At 34.9% G+C, this 24,653-nt stretch overlaps 1 protein-coding gene across 1 annotated transcript in view; it reads left to right on the forward strand.

The window, feature by feature from the left end:
* The window catches only part of nos1ap (nitric oxide synthase 1 adaptor protein), a 124,258-nt gene that overhangs the window by 45,233 nt on the left and 54,372 nt on the right, over window positions 1–24,653 (forward strand). The window contains exons 3-4 of the mRNA XM_023339662.1: window positions 5,810–5,902; window positions 8,214–8,272. Coding sequence (XP_023195430.1) covers window positions 5,810–5,902; window positions 8,214–8,272 — 152 coding nt within the window. The remainder of the gene's footprint in view (window positions 1–5,809; window positions 5,903–8,213; window positions 8,273–24,653) is intronic.

Here is a 24,653-nt window from a genome sequence, read left to right on the forward strand (position 1 = left end):
ATCTGATTTCATAAGAAAATGTTGACTAAATATTGGGTTAACAAAAAAGAAGAGTAGTGGAGCAGTAAATTTTAACAGCACAATTGTAAGTATCCGAGTTGGGCTCCAATATTGAATCTGTGTATTTAAAAAAAATACCCACAATGTTGCTTTGATTGTGTGTGATTTATTTGAATAAACATTATAGGTTTATTCTGTGGCCTGATAAAAGTTGTGTAATGTGACCAATCAGAAGAACATTGTAACTGTACATATTGCAATTTATGTAGATCATGGTAACAGTAAATAGAAAAAATATTGAGTTAAATTATTATTGTTGCAATAGTCAAAGTTGTATTGTTGCATGGTCTGATTTTGTGCAGCAGAAATAAAGAAATTAGATAGATATAACCCAGATTTCAAATCTAAGGTGACTAGAGCAGTAGTGCTGAAAAGATCAGTGAAATGTATATTTTGTGACTCTAAATGTGTTTTTCTTCTCTGCAGATATAAAGTGATTGTTGAAAGTGCTTCTGATAAACACATAGCATACACAGCTAGTATCATAACTTTTTGTCATAGGAATAGACTTGTTTTGAACATGAAAGATAAACTGAGGAACCTAGAAATAGCTGAAAACAACAGCAAAACAAGAAAGTATCTCTTTAAAGGTTGTAGTGAAGCAGGGGGTAAAAGAGTTTAAAAATGTGCCACTTCTCTGTCCAGGAGTCCTTCAGTTTCTTCCTGAGGTGAAAAATAGAGACAGAAAGCTTTATTATTGTACTAGTGGCCCAATTTGTACACTAACTGCTTCAACTGCTGTGTGGTTTTTGCTTCTTCATGCCACTTGAAGTTTTTCCCTGGGTAAGAAAATTTAATAACCCTCTGCCCTTATCTTTCAGAAGCTATTTTTTGTTGTCTGTTTGGAAGCTTTCAGTTGCCCTGAAATGGTTCACGACATTCATGAAGTTATTGTAATTTGCCAATATGACGAAAAAAAAAAGAGCTGGGCTTAGTTTATAAAGACAAACTTTTTGTGGTGTATTTTGACCAAATTCCAATATCAGCCTGATATAAATTTAAATGAAATTGAAATATAACAATTTAAGTTGGGATTTATGAAGCTTTAAATCGAATTCTGTTCATATTATTAGACATGTAGCATTAATCTACATAAAAAGTACAATTTAAAAAAAGGTGTGTTGTTGCTGCATGGAAGCAATTTCCTCAAGCAATACAAACTAATCAAACAAAATGACCCACCCTTCAGTTACGTTATGTAGCTTTAGAGCTGAAAAAAGTTTTCCTAAACTCTTTCTGTGAAATATTCTATATGCTTTACATTTTGAGTAGAGGATTCTCTGTAGAGGTTAAAAGCTTGTGGTTTTCATCTCATTGAGCAGCAATGCAACAGTATACACTTTTAAGACTTTGAATTGGCATAATTGTGAACTTAATGATCTGAGCTTTTAATTAAGCTTCATATTCCAACTACCGTAGGCTATTCCTCCTCAGCATTCTCTTTGTCTTCCTTCGTCTCCTTTCATCATATTCTCCTCTTTCTTTTTACAGCTCCTCTTTTTCCCATTCCCTCCCTCTAGAGACGATGTCATTGAGATAGATGTGTGCTCATGATTAGTCATGGAAAAACCTTGGTGCTTAAAATGCACCAGTTTTGAACAAATTGACTGTTCAAACAGTCAATTTTATTTTTATTGTTTTATTGTATTTATGAGGTCTGAAGTTACAGTCTGCACTGTACTCAGGAGGATTATTGTTGAACTACATCAGTTAAATGGTTAATTCAAGATGAGAAATGTGTTTTCTTGTCTTTTTTCCTTTTTTCTCTTTTTTTTTTGCTTGAAGAGTAAGGAATAGAAGTAGACGTGTAGGTGGAATGATTTAATGCGGGAAATGGGATGCAAATTCCATGATTATTCTTGTGGTGCTCAAGAGTCAGACGAAGCAATCGCTCAGCTGCAATGAATGTGTGACCTGATTTTTTATTTTTTTGTGGTTTGTAGCCAGGGTGTGAAGATCATTCCTGCATCTTTTTGAGTGGCACAGAACTTTGTGAATTTTTGCAGGACTGGAACATATAAGATAGCACAAAAAGACATACATAAAAGTTGAAGATTGCAAATATAAATAATTAGCAGAGTAGTGAAAAAACAAAACAAAAGCAGTCCTCCAAATAATTCAGTAAGTCTAAAGTATTTATTTTTAACAAGATATTTGTTGTGCTTCAATTCACCATAAACTACTTTAAACTGCTAAACTCTTCAAATAGACCTTAATTGGTATTGGGCATTTTGACCCCTTTACCATATAATACCTTTTGAGATTTGGTCCCATTGTATCCGTAATATCCAATGTAAAAGGCTATCATCTTCCTTCGGACATTTCATACCATTTTTTATAACTTGGGTTAAAAGGAATATTCAATATTATGCTCATAATTTTCTGCAAGTGTCTCCACTTGTAGAAAATTACTCCAGTTACTTAGAGACTACAACTACTGTGGTGCAACTTTTAAATACATCTCTGCTCCAAGTTCGACAGAGATCTGTGCTGAGATATCCGTTGGTTTAAATGTGTTTGATCAGAACTAGATCTAAACGTTGGTTGTTGGAAGACTGGAATTGAAGTTAAGGAAAAGTGTATCTATAAATGATATACACCCACTGGAGGCAGCCTAGGCTTATTGTGGTTTGAACATGAATCAAAATCTCTCATATATCAGGGTTCAAACAGACCAAGCAGGGACAGGATCGAAAATATATTGGCATGGAGTGTAATTCAAAGTTTTCAGACAATAACATTCCATTTAAACAGTTTACACATGAGATCTGAGTATCTTTATGACATAAGTACTTAAAAATGTTTTGATTACTTTAATGAAATTTTACAATAAAAACTTAACAGATGGAGAAACAGAAATAGATACTGTTCATTCTGTCTTGTTAAATGATCTCAGTTGTCTACTTGCTTTCTTGCTTGTGTCTTCATGCCCAGGTGAATTTGTCCTAGGAGTCATAAACCTTTACTTCTCTCAATGAGTTGTGGTAATCAACAGAACTGCAAGTTGGAGCGGTTACCAACAGACCCCATTGGGACATGGGATGATAACTGAGGCTTCCAAAATGATAAATTTTATGGAAACAGGGAATAGGCTCTTAGGAATCCACAATTACAATACGTGGTCCAAGGACAGGAACTGCAGCTGTTGACTTGTTAGCTTGATGGATGAGGTTATTCCTTTAATTAATTTCCGTTTGTTTACACGAACGTTGATATTCTTTCATTGCAGGGCATTTATGGGCCTTCAAGGTTTTGCACCTTTTAGCAAATCTCGTTTCTGAAATGCTCAGCAGCCCATTTTTTCCTTGTGTTTTCACCATCAGCAGCATTTAGGCAGCAAAAGCTCCCCATCTATGAGCCATGCTATAGATATGGATCTGGACTGTGTTGCAATCCATCTTCATGGCTCATTAAAAATTCTGAGCACCCTGTCTGTTACTCAGGTGCTACTTTTGAGGGGCAAACCCCATTGGAATGAACCCCTGTTGTTGTGAAATTAATATTTGCGCTTTCCCCAAGTGCAGCAGTTGCAATACAAATCACATCTCTGCTGTGTTATTGCGGTGGAAGTTGAAGGCACAAGGGAGAATGTGCGATGGTCGGTATGGATTCAGTGATATTGCCTGTTCAGTGAGGAATAGACGGCTTATTAGACATAAGTGCTCTCTCTTGTATTATGGAACACACACTTAACCAGTCAAATGTTGTGTGATATATTTTTTAAATTGCTTCTGTAATCATTTCAGTGGAGGTCATTCATGTAGTCTATGAGGCATTTAAAACATGTTTATGCAGCACAATCATCATTGCAGCATATGCCACGATGTTCATTAAACAATGTATCAGTCATATGAACACCTTTGTAGATTACAATTTGAGAATCAGAAATTGCTGTGACAAATCTTTCATACTGACAAGATATTACAGAAAATGAGTGCATAGTGCTGTATTTAATCACATTACTGAAGAAAATTCCAGACAGACATGAAACCATCTTAAATATTCTAAGACAAGCATCTAAAGAAAACACTGTTACTTTAATTGGGTGGTATGTATGCTAGGTACAAGTATTTCTTCAGACTCCATCAATCAGTACATCTTACTGAGACTTTGTAGGCAAGAGAACATACACTGCTCAAAAAAATAAAGGGAACACTTAAACAACACAATATAACTCCAAGTAAATCAAACTTCTGTGAAATCAAACTGTCCACTTAGGAAGCAACACTGATTGACAATCAATTTCACCTGCTGTTGTGCAAATGGAACTTTGTACAGAACAAAGTATTCAATGAGAATATTTCTTTCATTCAGATCTAGGATGTGTTATTTGAGTGTTCCCTTTATTTTTTTGAGCAGTGTATTTTAAGTACAAAAATATCAGGCAGACAAGGACAGCAGTATGGACATAATTTCCAGAGCGTAAACACATCAGCTTGGCATGTGAGGTATTTAAAATGTTTTTTCTATTTATTTTTTACACCAAAGTTGCAACCATCTTTTAGCACACAGTGTTGTTTCCATGCAGTCTGTGCAACGCAGCTAGCTAGAGTGCAGCACAAAGACCTGGGAGTAATTTACATACATTACCAGTAAATATCAATTGTTGTTTTTATATGATTTTACAATTTTAATGCTGTAAAAGCACATGAGAACTGTGAAAATGTTACTGCCTCCCATAAGCACCTTATTTCCTTAGCAGGTACAAGAACCTTAAAATAGAATATTTTCCTTCTGTTCATTTCAGTTCTGGAAATGGTAGAAACATCCAGGCAGAGCTGCATACAAACACACCTTGATTCTTATAACTGTATCAGTCAGGACTTTTCCAGCAAACACAGCAAGGAGTTGATTGGGCTGCTTCACTGTGATGTTCAAGCTTCTTGTGCTCCTTCTTAAGCAATGCTAACAAGGCACTGAGTTATTTGTACCCTCTTATCACGTCCATAATCCTCGATATATTCGCAGACATAAAATCACTGACAGTTTGCAACAAAATGTCAATTTATTGTAAAAACTGAACATGCTGTACAATTTTCTTTTGCTTATTTTTATTTTCCATGTTTAAATGTGGCACATATTTAAAACTGAAACTGTTCTCTGAGCAGCAGTTATTATTAAGACAAACCAGCATTGCACAATAAGGCATTGTGTAATGCTGCTTTTATAGGAACAGTACGTTTTTTCTTGGAAAAAAAAGAAAGAGAAAACCAATAATAAAATCAATATGTAGTACACCCAAGTGAAAGCACAAAGCAGTCTGAATGAAGATTAGTAGCTAGGGTTGATGGACTGAAATAAAGAATAGACACCTTTCTTCTGTATTTATGAAATGGGTTGATTGAATTCAAATATCATCAATGAAGAACGCAAACATAAATTTATTATGTAGCTACATAATAATTTGGCATTGGTTAGCTAAGTGTTTAGATTTTTCTGATATTTTTAGTTACATCCCTGATATATAATTATATTAATACAAAAGTTACAACTTTTTTGAGTTGCCTTTGATTAATATCAACTGAAACATTCATTTCACTCTGTATTCCAACTTTTCTTTATTATGTTGCTGCAATTTAATGCTGTGTTTGTTTGTTTTATGTTTGTATCATGCCAATCATTTTTAATTGCCTTGTTGCTATACAAAGTTTCCTGGCCTAAAATGGACTCTGTTCATTTGCTTGCTCATTTTGTCATGATTTAGCTGAATCAACCTGACTATCTTCCACCCATCTGTTTGTTTTTGCAGTATGAGTTCAAGGTGAAAAACATCAAGAAGAAGAAAGTTCACATCGTTGTGTCAACAGACGGAGTCAAGGTTACCTTGAGAAAAAAGAAAAAAGTGAGTGAATTTATTTCCTTCTCTCTCTTTTGTTTTGTTTTTGTAAGTTTAAAGCAAGAGCTAACAATTAAATTAACATCTGTGTGGATCAGAGCTGTGAATGTTGCTCTGTTTTTTGTTAGATTCTATTAACATGAAGCGGTGGCCTTTCAAATTCCAAAAATTCAGAACTGCAGCAACACCACTTCTGTATATACTTAAAGACCACTTCTTGTCTTTACCCTAACCCTACCCTGTATATATATTTATTTATATGCATAAACATTTTATTTATCTGCAAGGATATTTTTTTCTCTTGAACCCTTCAGTTAGAATATAATCCTTGTGATTATAACTTCAAAATGAGTAGTAGTTCTTAAGAGTATGTATAATTTAGAAATGTGTTCTATCTAATTTAATTAATTATGCAAATTATTTATGCAAATTTGATTACAACAAATTAAAGAAAAAATGATTTGGGCTGATTAGATGTCTGCATGTGTCTGACAATTAATACTTGCAGGCATCTAATCAGTCAAGCATGGGGCATAAATGGGTAAATAGCAAGGATACAACTTGTCCATAACAAGAGAGAGCATAGAAAACAAGTGAGTAAAATTAATTTCATATTTTTAATCCACCGGCAGCCTGAGTAGGACTCTGCAGCTTGTCTATCTCTTCTGATGTTTATTACAAAAACATAACTTCAAGCACACCCCATGCTTAGACATTTAAAAAGTTTGAAAAATGTGTATAACCCATTTAAGTATTAAATCATGCACTATTTATTCCAAATTTATGTGAAACTTTAGCACATACAGAGACAGAAACAGACGGGGCAGATGTCCTGATGAATTAAGGACTTATTCTTTATTCAGTCCGACAAATTAGTGGGTAGAGCTGAGGAAGTATATCTGAACAAGGTTGTCTAGCGATTTGTGTAAATTTACACTGTTTCTGTCTAAAGGAAGGGGCCAAAACTTCAATCTCTAATATTGATCTTGTTCAGTATTCTGACAAATGGAACTAAAGACATCACTAACAAAAGATGCGCCTCAGAATTTCTCCACCAATTAAAGAGAACTGAAAAAACACGTACACCGAAGTTGGAAAACGTTGCTGGATTTGTGCACGAGGTCTCGTCCATGGTTACTATCAGCTGTGCTGCTGTTTTTGAGGAACAGCACTTCTTGCATCCTTTTTATTGTGGATTGAATGATTAATGTTTTCTTTAAGTTCTTTGTTGAAACAAGTGAAAGAACAGAAATGAAAGGAGCTGAAGGAGTTCAGAGATGACAATAAACCTAAAGGAAACAGGAGTGGTTTCATCACTTGCAGAGTAACTGGTGCTTATTGTCATCTAATGAGTTGGAACAAATGCTTTTAACACAGCACACAAAGTTTACAGCGTTTGGAAAAATCATAAAAATTACATTAAATAATTGTAATACTTGGTCAATTTTCACTATTTTGAAAATGTAAAAAAAAAATCTGTTAAAAAGATCTGATAGGTATTCAAAAAACATAATTAAAAGCAAAATGTGAAAAAGAAAAAAAAAATTGATGGTCATTAATAGATGATTTGCCATAACCTGCTCCCTTGTCTTCTGAAATCTGAAATGTCACATTCCAGCCAGTGAGCTATTTACATCTCAGAGGATGGCAGGAGCACTGACGGGTTGTGGATGAGAGCTATTGAATGACTCAAGTCAACAAAGCCCTGTATGGAGACAGAAATCAATATGAATAATTCCTGTGTCCCTGTGGGTTGACATTTTGATTGTGACCTTAAACCGAAAGGTAGATTTAATCAAATGCACAAACAAAAAATATTAATGAAAAGCACACATCAACTCTTCTTGAATATATTTTTATTAACACTGGTTTTCTTCTATTGTATGTAATTAGGGGTGTGTCTTTGCATTTGTCCCTGAGACTCATGCTACCCTTATTTTTATTTTTTCACATTTTGTCACATTATATTTACCAAGTAAAATTTACTTTATTTTGTAAGCATTGCATACTTGTGAAACCAAAGAACAATGATAAAAGTTCTTAAAAATGAAATGCATCACAACTTCAAATACACAAGGACATGACCTTCGATCTACTCTGACAGCCCAACCAAATATATTATTATTCAGGAAGAAGCCAGGGGTGAATGAAAAGGGTAAAAGTGACACTATCACGTAACACTTAAAAATTTCATTTTACAAGAATGTGCTACCTTATGTTGTCCCTCCTAAATACATTCACATTTGTGGTTGTATTGTGATAAAATGTGGAACGGTTTTAGAATTAGGTCTAAATAAAGCTTCTGGTTTGCTTACAGAAGAAAGAGTGGACCTGGGATGAGAGCAAGTTGATTGTAATGCAGGATCCAATTTACAGGTAAGATTACCTGAGTGTCTGCTAACATAACGTTAAATTAAGCTCATCTAATAAGTGGAGTTTTTTAAAAGCTTCTTCAAACAGCGGCAGCTCTTTTGTTGGCTTCTCCCGAAGGAATTTTATCTGAACTTGATTAAACATTATGGGCTGGTTCAAAAATGTGGACGTTTTCTCACACCTACCTTTTGATATTTTGGAGAAACAAAGATATGGTAGCTCTTTGATATTCACTTTTACTCAACAATGTTTTATTAAAGCACTGAAGATTGTGGAGGAGATTGTACACAACACAATACATTTTGTGGGTGTGTGTTTTGGCACAAGGCACCAAAAAATACCACATCACTACAACATATAGAAATAGAAAAATAGAAATATGAAAAAAATTAGAAAATGTGTTTAGCAAGCTCTGATTTGTTGCAGATAAAAGTACTAAAACCTTTCATATGATGGAACTCATTGACTGAAAATTGTAGCTTTTTATTTACATTAGATTTTCACAATGTTTTGATTCTGTATTTCCTTTCCTTTGACTCATTTACTCACTTGCAAGATTTTTCCTGCATGAGGTCTGCAATTTGTTTATCGGGATAAAGTCATATTTTGTCAGACATTTGACAGAAAAAAGTTAGCCTTTCTCAGATGCCATGTGTCTCACTTATGTAAATGGTATTTGCACAAAACCAACATTATCTGCAAGCTGCATATGAAATGAATGTTTGACTGAAAATGTTAAAATATGTATTAAAAAAGTTATGAAGGTGTTAAAGTTGCATTAACAATGCAGCCCATAACAGAGTTCAGACTGATCGAGAGATGGATGAGCAGGTACACTTTGTGGAAATATGTCATGAGAATTTAATCACAAGTATGTTTATGTAGTAGGAGGGCATATCCATTAGCCTGACATGCCTGCAGGCTGTCCTCATAACTCAAGGCTATGGCTGTAGCCATAATCTTGAGTTAATTCAATTCATTTGCTGCAGGGGTGTTGACCTTTAAATCAGCTCTCTGTTGTCTGTCAATACACACAAGCATAAAGTTTCACCGCTCAAAGACGCAATTTATAATGGATTTCTGTTTATATATATAAAAATGACTGATATGTGTTTTAGCATGTCCAAATCAAAGATGTTGTGACCTTTCTAGGTTTGATGGAAGAACGGAAGTGTACGATTAAAGCAGTAAATAGTGTTTATATTCCATAGGAAAGAAAGAATAAAGTTGAAACCTGTTTGCGCCACACTTTAAATTCTGCATTCGCGCACATTGACACATGCCTCCCAGCCGGCACAGCTCTGAAGCGCATCCAGGAGCCCGTTGGGGGTTGGGGCTTTTGGAAATGATTCTGTCAGAAAGATGGATTCAGCCCTGCTGTCTGAGTAAGCATCTCTGAGCTTGGGAGTTTTGTTTGGTTGGAGACACAGTGACTTGCGCTACACATCTTTCTTTGATTTTTTTCCTCTTTTACTATTACAGTAACAAAGTTCTCTAAAAAGAGGTGGAGAAGTCCAGGGACAGAGAGAGTGAGGCAGAGTGTGATGGGTATGCCGTATCCATCAGTCACTGTTTCTTGTTAAAGTGAGTCTGACGTATCCTGAGATCTGTTTGACTGAGTTGCAGGATGATTGTCCCCACTATTCCCTCATTCTTTCAATATGGACCTCTGAAGTCCTGCTTTAGTTGCTTGAAGATATTTACATATTTCCAAGGGCTGACGTGAATTGGATTGTCTTTAGTTTGTCCGAGTTTAAAAATTCTCTACAATGGAGTTTAATAACAACTGTCTTGATGGATGCATAAATAAATTTGTATGGACAGAGGGCACCATGAAGCCTGAATTGTCTGCTATTGCATACATTTTTGTAACTGCAGGTTCATGATGACTTTGACCTCTTCATGTCAAATTTCTGTCATCACTTTAACCATTTTGACTCATTTATTGCATATTAGCTTGCCTTATTTTTCTGCATTTTGGATAAAGCAAAATGTTGATGGGGGAATATTAGTCTTTTATTAATTAGTCTGTTAATATAATTAAATGTCAAGGATGAACATTACATATATTTTCTTTTCCCAACCTATTTCTTGTCTGTCTCTTGTGAACACAGTTATAAAAATCGCCATCAACAAATCGGTGTAGAAAATGTTAACTATAGCAGTGACAGCATGACAACAGACAACAGAACAACAGAAAATGTTATTTTTTTGTCCATTGTTTTGCAAAAAGTGCTGATCTTTGAAAATGTGACGTATTTTACGCTGGCTGTGATTTACTTAAACAAATGGCGGATTATCTTCTAGAAGCCTTAATACTGTTTAATTTATCTATGAAATAAATGCATCACTCCCGATGTACTATTTACTCAGCAGTGCAATTTCAGGAGCAGATATTTCTTTGCATTTAGTTTGAGAATTGTCAGATGCACCAACTCTTAATACACGGTGTCCAAAGTTGGTCCTAACGTGCTCATAACCTGCATGTTTTAGTTCCCTTCCTGCTTCAACGCCCTAGTAGTAATCACCTCCTCAGCATTTCAGTGTTCTGCAGAGGACTGCGAATGAGCCGTCATTTGATTCAGCTGAGTTGCACCAAGAAGAGAACTAAAACACACAAGGAGGACTGACGTTGGACACCCATGTTTTCATGTATACAAGTTAAGCAATACAACAACCTTTTTCAACCTTGGATTCATTTAGGCTGTTGTGTAAATATTTCATTTCCTGTGTGCGATATTGAGTGGTGTGTTTCAGAGCTTAATTTCAAATGCTGACCCTTCATTATAAAAGGGAGATACGTCCATATAAAGGCTGTGGATAACTTATCAGCTAAGAATTAATTAGAAGGCATCATAGGTTCATGTTATAGAACATTGTGTAAATTAAACCTTTTGGCTCAAAATATGAATAATATGTTTCAAAAGGCTAATCTGATAAATATTCATGTGTCTTTATTTTTATGAATGTGAGAAAAAAATGCTTTTCAAAGACCCTGGACAGTTTTAAACACCCCTGCGAGGATTGTTGTTTTCTCCAGTTGCTGAAGAACTGGACGCTTTAAATCTGAATTATGTGTGAGGGTTTCCTAAATGCTTAGCATATTTCTTTTTGCAAATTCCTTTTCATATTCAGCCACATTTTAGTCTAAGCTGAAAGCTGCCCGACACTGACACTATCCATCACTTCATATGAAAAAAATAAAAAATCAAATGCTGGTATGTGGGTGGCACTAGCATCATGTTCAGTAATATCTATTGTTCAGTTTAAGCTCTGCAAACACCGATAGATGTAGTCTGATAATTGGCTGGTAATGGCTGTAGCGTTAACTGTTATTATTCCAGTTCTTGAAAAAAATACAAAACTGATATTTAAAGCCAAGACTTGTCAGAAGCAGTTTTTTGTCTATCATCCTGGCATTAAGTGTCAGATAACTGGGGGAGCCAGAGAAGCTATATTAGGATTTCAAAGTAAAACATCAGAAAGAGCTACTTTGGAGATTTCCTTTTAAAAGGTGGCATTATATTCTGGTTGATGTGCATACTGAAACTACTGTTGACAGTTGCTTGCTATTTCTTTTCTAACAGATAGCCATTATTAAATCTGTGGCTGCCATGCTAAATAAGTGAAATAAGTAATGCTAGACGATGATTTTGGGAACATGGAAATGGCATTGAGGTGACATGAATTTCCCCTTCTAGAAGTGACTAAAGCTCTCTTTTTAGATTTGTAGCACTAATCATTTCTTATGTAATACGATATAATACAATGATCTTTTTCACTGGCTTTTTCCATTGTCTGCTTTGTGCTGCATTCTAAAACAGCATGTTAGATAGTTTTGCCTGTCAGTCACATAAAACACGGCTCTTTAATCTGAGCGCTTTCATATCATCCTATAGGCACTGATGCCGTGCTGACTGTCAGATTTCATTTCTTTCTTTTTTTTATGAACAAAATCTTTTAAATTAAATAATAAAACCCTTGCAGCTAAAACAGAGTTATTAATCTAATGTTATATTTTAATCATTTAAGTTAAAAGCAAAACTAAATCATGAGTATGAAGGCACATCATGTGCATAAAGTTTGTTTAATGTCATGTCACAACATCATAATCAGATTTAAATGTAATAAATGCATCTGTTTTTTGGGGGGGAGGGGTTGTCAGAAGTGATCTTTTCTCTTGAACTCTCCCACGACATTTTAGCTCAATCTTTCTCTTAAAGTTAAATCATAAGCAAAAAGCCTAACTGAGAAAAGTGAGACCTTCAGTGTTTGGTGACCTTATGTGTCTAAATTGGTTTCACACAATTCGTTTGCATGTTGTTTTCACCTGAGTGCTTAATGTGATCTCCTGAAAAGAGACCTGTTGCAGACAAGCTGTAATTTGTATTAAAGATGAGATTCAGCATGGGCAAATAGATGTGTCCTTGACTTCTTAGCTGCACATATATTTGTCTTGATTGACCCATTTAGAGGCTTTTTGAATATACATGTGTTGTTTTGAAATGTTAAAATATAGATTTGAATTGTGGCTTTTTTTATTATTATTTTATGTTTCATTTCTAATAAGAAAGATTGTGCATTAGGGTGGAAAGAAGAAGCCAGTTATACCTTCAAAGTCTTAGGCCATGGTTCTCAATTAGAAAAAAAAAAACTATGGAACACTCCCTCAATGATGGGGAACTTCCTCAAGTAGAGGAGTTAAATGATATTGTTGTCTTTTTTTCATAAGCTATGGTAAGATAGAGCAGGAGATGAAAAGATAGAGTTGAATCTTATTTCCCACAGTGTAGATACTGCTCCCAACCATCGTGGCAAAGAATTATGTAGTCAAAAACAAAAGCCTGCACTGGCAATAAACGTGAATTTTAGACAAGAATAAAGACTGCTCTTGTTCTGGTGATACAGAACCTGAATAGCCAGTAATAACATCCCCAACATTCCATTTACCCAAGTCCAGTCCAGTACACAATATTTATGTATTTGATATAAATATCATATTACTGCAATATATAAGAACAAGTTAGTTGTTTTTACAATGTTTTTACACATTTTCCCTCGAGGTATAAACAAATGTGGAGGGCATGGTAAAAGAAAAACAAAAACCCTGAAGCGATTTGAATGAAAAGGACTGGATATAAAATGTTTATGGCTATAATTTTTTTTTCTGTTGGGTTCAAGACCCAGGTTCAACGATGTCAGATTTCTAACTGTCTTGACTGTTTATTTTTGTATAAAGCCCCCCAGTCTATCAACTATCATTTGCAATCACTATAAATCCTAGATATATAACATTTTAGAACAGAATTAGGAAGTGACTTTTTTGGGTGGAAAGTAAAAACCAGGGAAAGGTTGGACATTTTTTCGTTATGTGTGTGTACATGTCAGTCCTGGTTGTAACTTCTCTAGGCTTCAGCTGTGGTAATTGCTGTCAGCCTCCATGAAGCTGCCCGCCCTCGCCGCCTGTGAACAGTCTGTCCTGAAACTGCTCAGCTCTGCCCCTTCCTTCTTACTTCAAACCTTCCAGAGAGAAATTCACACTCAGCCAATTAGAGTCAAACTTCTGTTTGTGTGTATGTCAGAAACTCCCTGATTATCTGATATTTGAAACATGTTCTGATGTAAAGTATGCACACACACACACACGCCTACACGCCCACGCCCACACACACCCACAAGCACATTTTGCTTTGATATTTGAACTGATAACACACAAACCACACAATGAAGATTTTCCCAACACAGTATTACCTAATACAGTCTCTGTCTTAGCTGAAGCTCAGCCTTTTGTACTTTTAGATCACAGCCTAATTGGGTTACATTTGATGAAATCTTTTAGCGTATTAACTGCACTGAAGTAAAACTCTGGGGGCAGGGGGGAAGAGCACGCCATTTCCACTGAACTGAAATACCCTTCAAAGATACCATCTGATAGCTCTATTCCCCTAATGCACACCAAAACAATCAAGCGGGTTTTGTATCCACAATTTTAGTGTAATGGAAATCAGGAGCAATATATGCATATAAAAGTTGTTTTTTTTTTTTCTGATAGATTTATACACCAGAAAAAAGTCTAAAAGGGCTATGTATTATTTTTGAGTAGTGCAAAGCTTTCTTAAAGTAGTCTCTTTAAATGAATCAATAAGATATGAACTCAATAGCAGAAGTTGCTTTCTCTTAGCTTCTTTAAACTTTTTCAACAAAAGTTGGATGAACAACAAACACACTAACATTTCAGTATAACTGATATTTCTATGTGGGTTTGTTGAAGCACAGTGCAGGGAGAAGTAGACTTTCAGGCACCTTAGTTAATATGGGTAAGTGGGTTGAATTAAAATTAATATCTGTTATTTCTTCCTTTATTTGAACATAAACTGGACAATTTTATTCATAAATGACTAATTTCAAAACCTTTGTGCTTTCTTTTTTAGATTGAGAATGGTAGAAAAAAAGCATGACAGGAAAGTACTCATCCAAAATGCAATGTAATGGAGGCTCAACAAAAAACAATAATCACGAAGAAAAAATAGAGCTTTTATCGCACCACGAAAACCAGTGATAATTATTTTAGAGTTGGCAGCTGCTTTTGTTTGCCTGACAGAGATAAACGTAAAGTAACCTAAATGTCCAACATGTTGGCAAGTAGGGTTGCAACATACCAGTATTTTAGTAATTGATTATTCTGTTAACTATTCTGATGAGTAATCAGAATTGATGAGGTGGTTACTCAATTTGAGAATTAGTCTTCACATATCTGGAATGTGCTTTTTAATCTTGTAAAAAAGCACACTGTAGATTTTTCTTTTAACCACTTAAACCTTTTTAGAGAACATTATAAATGCAAATAAACATTTCAATTCCTTTTTAAAGTATAACATTTCCTTGCCTAAGAGGCAATTACACAGTGCTCCTTCATGTATTCTTGATACTTTGTAGCAAAGCATGCATCTGCAAATAAAAGATTACTTCTAACATCGACATGTAAAAAGCTCAGTGCTTTCTGCTTGTACATCAGTACACTGTAGGTCTGATGTGTTGACTTTTGAACTAACTGATTAATATCTGGATAGGAAAAGGTGCTAAAAGATTTTTTTTCAAAATTTGTTCTAGGTGAAGCTAAAACATTGCCACTTAAAGAGCTTTGGGTAGAATATATTGATGTACTAAGTTTGTTGTTGTTGTTTTTCTCTTAGTTACAAAATGTTGTATTTTTTTAACAGTTTTGGCTTACTTACTGCTTCAAATCATCTCTCCCCTTAGTCATAAAGAGTAACGATAATTTCCCTGATTACAGAGTCTCTCTGCCATACAGCCAAAGATTTAAAGTATAGAAGCACTTATTTCTTCCACAAGACTCCAATTTTTGTAGTTTGCAACAGCAGCTCTCAATTCAATGTAAATGACAACGAAGAGTTTTCGAAGAGTGTTTCCTTCTTCTGTGCCCACTGATTGCTCTCTATTGCCTCTGGGCATTCTGTCTGCATTCACATGTGAGAGTTTGGATGGCCTTGGTTCGTGACTCTGTATTAGCAGCAGCATCACATTCTCCTGAGTGAAACTGGGTGCGGCAGCTGAATAGCATTTGTGTTTGGAGCCAAAATGAACAATAATCAGTAAGAATGTGTTTTGGTTGCTTGTTTTTAGAAGGAAAGGTGCTGGGTGAAGGCCGGTGGTTTCTGGTTTGTTTTCATCTGCTGAAATAAAAATTCAACACACAGTTTCAAACTTTGCCAATTAACCTAACATCAGTACACTGGAGGTGTACACTGGAGGTGTACTGATGTCCAGTCTTAATGGAAAGGTCACCATTTGAGAGCCTTGATAAGTAATGGAGGGTGTAATATAAAATGAAAAAAGTTTCTAGAGCTTTGTACTGTGTTTTTTTATATATTCAATTGATTTGGGTTGTCTTTGAAGTTTCACATCACACCTTCAGTGTAGTTACTGAAACTCCATCAATTACTTTTAATGTCTAAATATCCTGCATAACAACATTAAAGATTGTCACTCAGTTTGTAATAAATGCAGATGAAAAAAATAACACACACAAGTAGTTATTGCACCAATATTTTAATAAAAATTTAAAATGTCATGTTTTGGCAGTGTTCAGTGTGGACTGATTTAATAAAGGTATAAAATAATTATAAAGATTTGAAGTAGAGCTGATTTAACTTGCAAGAAAAATATATATTTTTTAAAAACATGGTCCCCTTCTCTGCTTAGTCAGTTTTGTTTCAGGGTTGTTATAAAACCACTAACATAAAACCCTAAAATAATTTTTTTTTAAATTGTGAAATGGACAGAAAATTCTTGAATTGAAATCTGAATGTTTTTGAAACTGTAATCTGAAAAAATATATATTTTAAAATGGGAAAACATGCTTGAACTCATTTTTTACACTTTATATATTTATTCTGATGGTCTTTATTGAAACAATAATATATCATGTAAGAACTTTAAAAAAATAATAATAATATTTAAGTGTTTGGTTTCAGAATGTGAAGTTGACTCTGGAACTTGAGACTAGAAGTTTGGCTTCTGATGTGAAATTTTGTTTTTGCAATACCAAAAGCTGGGCAACTGATGTAAAATTGAAAGCTGGAGAGAATAAAGCTTAGATTAGCTGAGAGAAGCCAAGCAGAGCTGAATGCAGAGATGTGGAAGCCCAACTCACCAGGAGAATAGGCTGATGGTATCATACTTGTTCCAGACACAGAAAAACAAAGGGAGGGAATCCAGGCTAGGAATGGAAGACTGTGCAACATCTGAGTAAGCTGTAAAAAGTATTTGAGCCTGGAAACTACAAAGAGTTGAATTCAATATTACAAACCCCTATTTTATTTATTTTATTTTATTTTATTCAATTTAAGGTTTAATTCAGATTCAGCATGAGCAGCTTTGCTTTAGTCCTCTTCTTTAATCAAAAATACAAAAGCAATTTAGAGAATTTCAGGTCTGTCTCAGTTAAATAGAATGCTACTAAAAAGTTAATTCATTTCAATAGTGCAACTTAAAAGGAAGCCTGATATTATATAGATTTTTTTTCACACAGTGAGATTTTTCAAGCGTTTATTTGTATTCACATTGATTTTTATGGCTGAAGGCTAATTTAAAATAATTATATTACATGAGAGAAGTCATAAAAAATATTTTAATACTAAAAGATAATTGCTAAAGAAGCTGGCTGCTCTCTGCTGTGTCCAGTTGTTTTAGTAGAAAGTTGTGTGGAAAGAAATAGTTGTTAAAAAAAAAAAAAAAAGGTGCACCAACAACAGGGATGAGTGTTGCTGCAGCCTCAAGAGGATTTCAGACCAAATCCTGGGCTGGAAATGTAGTGAAATATTAAATGTATTTTACTTAAGCTAAATGGTTGAATGACTGGATTGTTGCTTAGTTGTCCAAAGTCTACTTTTCAGAAGTAGTGTTTTGTTTTTTGGGGGTTTTTTTACCTTTCGTTCTCAAATGTTGACCCCAGAAATTGACGGAAAAGTGAAAAATCCCAGAACCAGTAATGCAGATGAACTAAAGTTCACTTTAGTTCATCTACACCTTTGGCTTCCTTAACCACTCTGGAAAGCCCTGGGCTGATCATCTCTATGTAATCCTGTGGATGCAGTAATTTATGCAAAAGGAGCCTTAACCAGGTATTGACTGTGCATACTGAACACTTCAAGGGGAGACTTTTTAGTGGTCTAACATTGCTGTATTAATTTTTGCTTCATCTTATGTATGATTCAAATTTACAGAGAGACTTATCAGCAAATAAACAGAAACAGACACTTGGAATAAACCACTGACTTTGTTTTAGTTTTTACAATTGAGTTACTAACAGAGACTGACCTGTCCATATATTGAAATTGAGAAAATATTTAAGTTGTAGAAGGACGCAACTTGCAAAATGTGTGCTATTTTATTAGTCCTTTTAAATTATTAGTCTTTTCCTTATAAGGAGGGAAAGAATTTTATATATATAGTTTGACTGGATATATTTACTGCAGGATTTTTTTAATCACTGACATCCCCTGGATTTAATAAGAAAGGAGAGCTCACGAAGTGAAAGAGGAGAACTAAAATGTTGTGAAGGAGTTAGCTTAAGTTGTCCTTTAGCTAGGGCAGATAAGAGAGCAATGATAATGAGAAATCTAAACTGTGCTACAGTTTGACGTCACCAAGACATTTTCACAGCAATGTTTATTTGCAGTACAGCTAGGTTCTTTCTGTTCTAAACTCCTTATTAGGTTTTGAAATTATTTAGAGTAAATACTCATCATAACCAAGATTTTGTTACTTCATATTGGGGGTTTTGGTCAGGAGATTAATAATAAAAGCTGATATTACCATAAAAAACACCCCGTTTTTACATTCGGGGAAGGTTTTTTGCATGTTTTTGTCTTGTTCTTCTCAGATCCTGGTAGAGCTTGGAGTTGTTACTGGAGCACACTCTGCAGGAATGTCAACAGATTTATCCGCTTCTCTCCCTGTGATCTTATGTATAAGCTCCACATCAGCTTTCTCTTATTCATGACTTGTTGCTTCTTCTTTCTGTTTGTTTGCCTGCATTCAACTGATGTTTTAGACGGTTTGTTTTTTTCTTTCTGCCTTTCATTTCTCTGCTCTTCTGAAAAGAAAGACAGTTGCACCATTCTGTTTCATCAGTCCTATTTTTGGGATTAAAACTCCTGCCACGCATTTGATCTGGTGACCTTCAGAGAACCTGTCTATTCTTAAATTCTGTGATGCACCGGACCTCTAGTCGGTCAGTTTTGTTTGACTTGTGATTGGCAAGTTGAATATTGAAAATTATTTTCTAGGAAATGTATTAAAACTGAAATCTCCTACCAGTTTGATCTGGTTGCATAATATGAAGCAGCATATTCATGGGTGAACTTTTTGAGTTCAGTAAAAAATAAGATTAAGATTGACACTATATGCTTGATGCAAAAATGAGAATTATACCATAATCACTTTATGTACTTTGGATTCAGAATTTCTCCTGCTATCAAAAATAAAATAGCAGCACTTGTTTTCTTTTCTTTTTTGGAAATAAAGCAAAGTTTCATAATGCCAATGAATCAACCAAATTCAGACTTGGCAAATCAATCAATTGTAGAAGTTTGTTGTTTTTTTGTTATTTTAAATTAAGAAGACACTTGTGTTGGTTTAACATGATGACTGATTTTTAGGTTTAGCATGGAATAAAAAAAATTGACATTAACTAAGTAACTAGCACAGAGACAGAAAGGAGTGATTGATGACAGACAACGTTAAATGTTTTTGGAGGGCATCTAGATTTGAAATATGCTGGTTAGCACAAATTTTCAAACTTTGCTTATGAGTTCTCTTCTTTTGTAGTTGCAGCTCCTCTACTTAACTTACAGAATTCCTAATAAATATTCACTCTTATTCCATGAAACTAATCTTTGTTCAAGATAAGACCATTTCAGCCCTAAAGTGCTGCTCTTTTATTTTCTGTGCTGTGAGCACAGCCTTCACTTTGACTCTTTGATATGTGCTTCTTCTAAACTGAATGGGGTCAGTATTTCCGAGTGAGCACCAGCTAAATGTGACTAATCCAGTTAAATATGATTTATTCTTCACTTATAACAAGGAGATTTGGTCTAGAAAAAGACAACGGTACTTGCCTTTTATTCTTACATTTTACAATTAAATTGATTTTAAACATGATAAAGGATTAAATATAGGTCATGTTATGTGTTTGTAAAATTCACATTCTTAAGCACAGTGCTTATCTATCAACTAGAGACTGTTGTTCCCATTCTCTTAAACTCATGCATAGAAATGGGAAGTTGAGATCCACCGCAGCCACTCCTGTAGCTCCTTTGAGGAAAAACACCAGCATAAATAATTCCCCCCATTCTTGAACAGTTTTGTGGTTTGTGTTTAAAAGTTTCATTCAGTCTTTTGTACGGAAGAAATATAACTTTAATGACCCCATTTCACATGCGAGAGCTCAGAATGTGCTTTTATCCAGGCACAGGCATTTATGTGTTATTTTAGTGAGGATTGCAAGATTCTTATATTAAAATAAAGCTGAGCTGCTAACCTTTCTCCTTGACTTAAATGAATTTAATCATCCAGCTGCCTGCTCCATGATTAAGTCTGTTCAGATTTGCCAAGTCTGTGCAATAAAATTCTCATGCTTTTCTTTATGTTGGCAAGCAGAGTTTGAGCTGACATAACATCTTTTCTGATAATGAACCTGTACTTCTGCCACTTTGTCTCTTAAATCAAAATGCTGCTGTGTCTGTACTGTGTGATTAGGTTACATCTGTGTCGGATGCATCCTGCTCTGGACAGCATTTTAGGTTCAGGGCTGTTGACTGGGCCGAGGAATAAAATATAGAGGAAGAGGTGTGGAGCTTTGTGTTTGTTCAGAATTACTTGTTTTTTTTTCTCAGACAATAGTGCTTATGAGTGTTGAAGTGTTAAAGCACTAGAGCTGTACAATATATTGTGATTCAATCATCATCGCATGTGCATGCACAATATTAATATAGCAAGGGACTGTTTATACAATTGTTTTATATTCCAAGTGTTATGATAACATAATGATAATAACTTACTTAAAATTAGCTTATTACTTTTGAAATGTGGCTCAGCAGAATCATTTTAAGAAGTAAACAAATGAAACAGACATGAACAAAATTGCTGGTACCTTTAGAAAAGATTGAAAGTAATTAAACCATAAGGACATGTTAAACTAAGGTGTTTTTAAGCCTGTAGTCAGTCAGTGTGCCTATTTAAAGGGTGACTTGTCACTAGACTGTGTGGTGACATAATGTGGACCACACTGAACATGGACCACAGGAAGTGAAGAAGAAAGGTGTTCCAGGAGAATAGAAAGAAAATTATATGCAGGCATGAAAAGGTACAAGCTGTAAGATCATCCCCAAGCAGCATGATGCTCCCTTGATTACAATTGCACATATTATTCAGAAGTTTAAGGCCATAGAAGAAAAACAATTATAACAAATTTAAGAGAAGGCCAATACAAATGGCAACCATAGAGGCCAGAACAAACTCCAAAGAAATTAAAGATGCACTCCAAGGTCAAGGTGCATCCGCCGTTGCTTGAGCCAAAGTGGGAGATAACAAAGGAGGACACCGATTTTGAAAGCACAGCATAAAAAGCAAGACTGGAATTTGCCACAATGCATAGTGACAAGCCACAAGGCTTATATAAATATAGAAATATTTTCTGATCACTCATGCTATGGTTTATATCTCAAAATATTACTCACACCATAATAAGATAGTAGGCAGTTTCCACCAGACTCAAACAATTAAAGACCCTCTCTACTTCAACCTAAATGGGATACTTTCATGGCTCTAAGATGAGATTCTCCTGTGCTTTCAGGTTGATACTATGCTGTAGTTCCAAATGTTTCATGTTGCCGAAACTGAAGCTTTCAATGATTTCCAATAGCAGGACGTTTAATGTGGAGAGATATTTAATACCGTTCAGTTCAGATTTCATGCCCGAACATGATGCTCATGCTGCAACAGGCAAACACAGACATCTCAAGTCTGATCTGGCACAGGCGCAATATTGTATCGATCGTAAGTAACTGTGCCACTGGTGATGATGTGTATGTGTGTGTTGCCTCTTTGCTTTTGATTTATAGCTCCTGTGTTTTCACGGGCAGCAATTTATCGGAGGAAAAATGATCGAGGCATTCTGCAGCAACCCCACTTCATTACTCAAACATCCTATCGCAAGCCTCCTGCACGATGGATTCAGCCTGTTAACAGGAATGGCTTATTGCCATGGTTAGCTGTTAAGAGTGTGAACGAGTGTGCGGTCATTGAGAATCTAGTTAATCCGGCATTACACTGTCTGTTAATAGTTACTCAGTGCCAGGCTGAGGTGCTTTACATTTGTTTGTGTACAGCAGAAGCTGGTTGGTCTGTTGGTTTTGTGTTACTGGGACTTCAGTGAGTTTAATATGACTAGAATTGACAGTAAAACAATGAAATAAAAAAAAATCTTAAAATATTCAGTTTGTTTATTTTTTGAATAATGTTTTTGACAGATTGAGTAATCTATAAAATACAATTGTTAGTCTGACAGCACTGTCTGTCAAACAGCGTCCATGATTTGACAATATCGATTGAGCTACTTTCAAACAATACTTTGTTGAAAAGGCAGAGAAGAAACACAATTTCCCTTGACAAGGACAGTGACTAAATGTGCTAAAAATACATCAATGGATGTCTGCTCTTTGGAGCAATAAACTCAGAAATACAATTTGATTGAAGAAACTAGAGGTAATGTTAATTACTGAAAACAGAGTAAGGGAACAAACCCCACATTCCTTATTCAAGTCCCTTGTCTTAGATTCAGAAACTAAATTTCTATGCCTCCAACTTTTTCCAAAGTATCAGCTTTTCTGTTGCACAAAGCCAAATTTCAAATAATAATTTCTACATATTTTAGAGACACTGCACACATGTAATATTTTAATTATAATCATCCTTCAGGTTTGCTGTTAATACACACTAAGCAAAAAAAAAACAACATATGTCATTAATTATAACAGCATATTTATATTATGCATGACTTTTAATCTATATTTCATTCCACAATGTTTACTGTTGATCAGAATTTTTTTCATTCTACACAGTCAAGCGCTTCTGAAAAGAAAAGTTCAACCTTTAGTCAATAAGTTGGCTTTTTATGATTCATGAAATGTTAATTAAATGGCTCAAAAAAACCTATCAGAGTTGTGAATAATTGCTCAAGTCCTCACCTACAGATGAAAAGTCTTGACCTTTTTATCTATTTTGTGAGACATTCTATTATGTTTGGCTATAAATATTACAAAAAGAAGAATTGATTCCTGTGAAGTCATTTGTTTTTAATGTTTCTGAGAACCAAAGATTCAAATCCAATATTTTTAGATTTTTTCCTCAATAAGTTTAATAATATCTGAATGATCTAAAATTAAAAATTGATTCTTATTGATTAGTTTATCCCATTTAGTTTAAGGATTATATTTAGCAGAAAGGTGTTCAAGTTGAACCTATATTCTTTAATTCACAGAATACTCTTCAAGATTGAATTGTGAGACTTTTCGTCAATCAACTATGTTTTTTTTATTATTTGTAGACCCACCATTTTCTTGTTATGTGATTTTAGTCAGCAACAGCAGATAGTGACATACCCTCAAGAGAAGACAGCATGACTGAAAACAAGGCAGACTAACTCTTTAAGTTCAAGATAAAGAAGTTTGCTGCTAGCAGTATTTGTAGTTTGATTTATTTTCACTTTTAACCAGCATTTATGTCAGGACTACCTCTCTTATTCAAAGCTGCTATCTGTTTGATGTGTCTTCACCTGGATGTTTGGCAGCTGTTCCTCTGAGAGACGGTGGATAAAGATGTATCTCTGCCGTCATCTGTGTTCCGCTGAGGGATTTGTCAGCTAAGCCAGCCAGTTAAGCTCACTTTTACTCACTCTCAGCTGCGCTTCAGCAGTCTGACAGCCAGTAATGTTGCTTTGTATCTTTCTGAGAGTTTTCCACAGTAACCAAGACTTGGGCAGATCACAAGAGCATGTCCCCAGCTTCAGAAAAAGCAGGGAATTTCCTTTTATCTTATTGACTCACTGTGCAGGATTTAAGTGAAGGCCCCAAAAGCAGATAGAAAGGTTAAAATCTATCTGTACTGTAATGGTCAGTATTCCAGTATTGGATGGTAAGGATTGTTTATAAGGTTGCGTTAGTATTCTGTTTGTGATTGTTAGCATATAGCAGAAAGCTATTCAGGCAATTTAATTTTCTGTTCCTCCATAATTTATTAATGTCCATACAATCTGTTTCAGTAATTTATTTATAGGTATTCTATTCTGCGTTGTGATGAAATTGTAGGTTTATAAAGAGGCTTATGTTTTAAAAATCATTTCTGTTGACATAAATATTACTTCTGCTGCTGATAGTCATTTGTAGCAAACTACTTAACTAATTTGATAGTAACTCAGTCTTGTTTAAAATGATTTACTAAGGTTGAAACATATAAAGGGTGGCATTTTTATTTCTATTTGCATAATCCATAGCAAAAAGGCACTCTTCTCATGGTACCCAACAGGTTTTATGTCAGATTTAGGTGATAGAACTGAAATGGCCGTAGATGATTTGTTTTGAGCAATTTCTTTATAGATTTGAAAATTGGTTTTGGAGCAATACCTTTTAAGATTTTTCACTGATTTGTCCTGTAGTCGTTGGATTGCCAGTGAGTGAACCAGGTCATGCCCATGCATGGCAACTTTGGACCAGGGCAGCTATAGCTACAATGTAGTGCCTTCCTGTCAACTGTGTGCGGGGGTGTTCATGAATGTGTGAATGACTGAATAAAGTATGAAGAG

Source organism: Xiphophorus maculatus, chromosome 9, assembly GCF_002775205.1.
Source record: "Xiphophorus maculatus strain JP 163 A chromosome 9, X_maculatus-5.0-male, whole genome shotgun sequence".
Taxonomy (NCBI): Eukaryota; Metazoa; Chordata; class Actinopteri; order Cyprinodontiformes; family Poeciliidae; genus Xiphophorus; species Xiphophorus maculatus.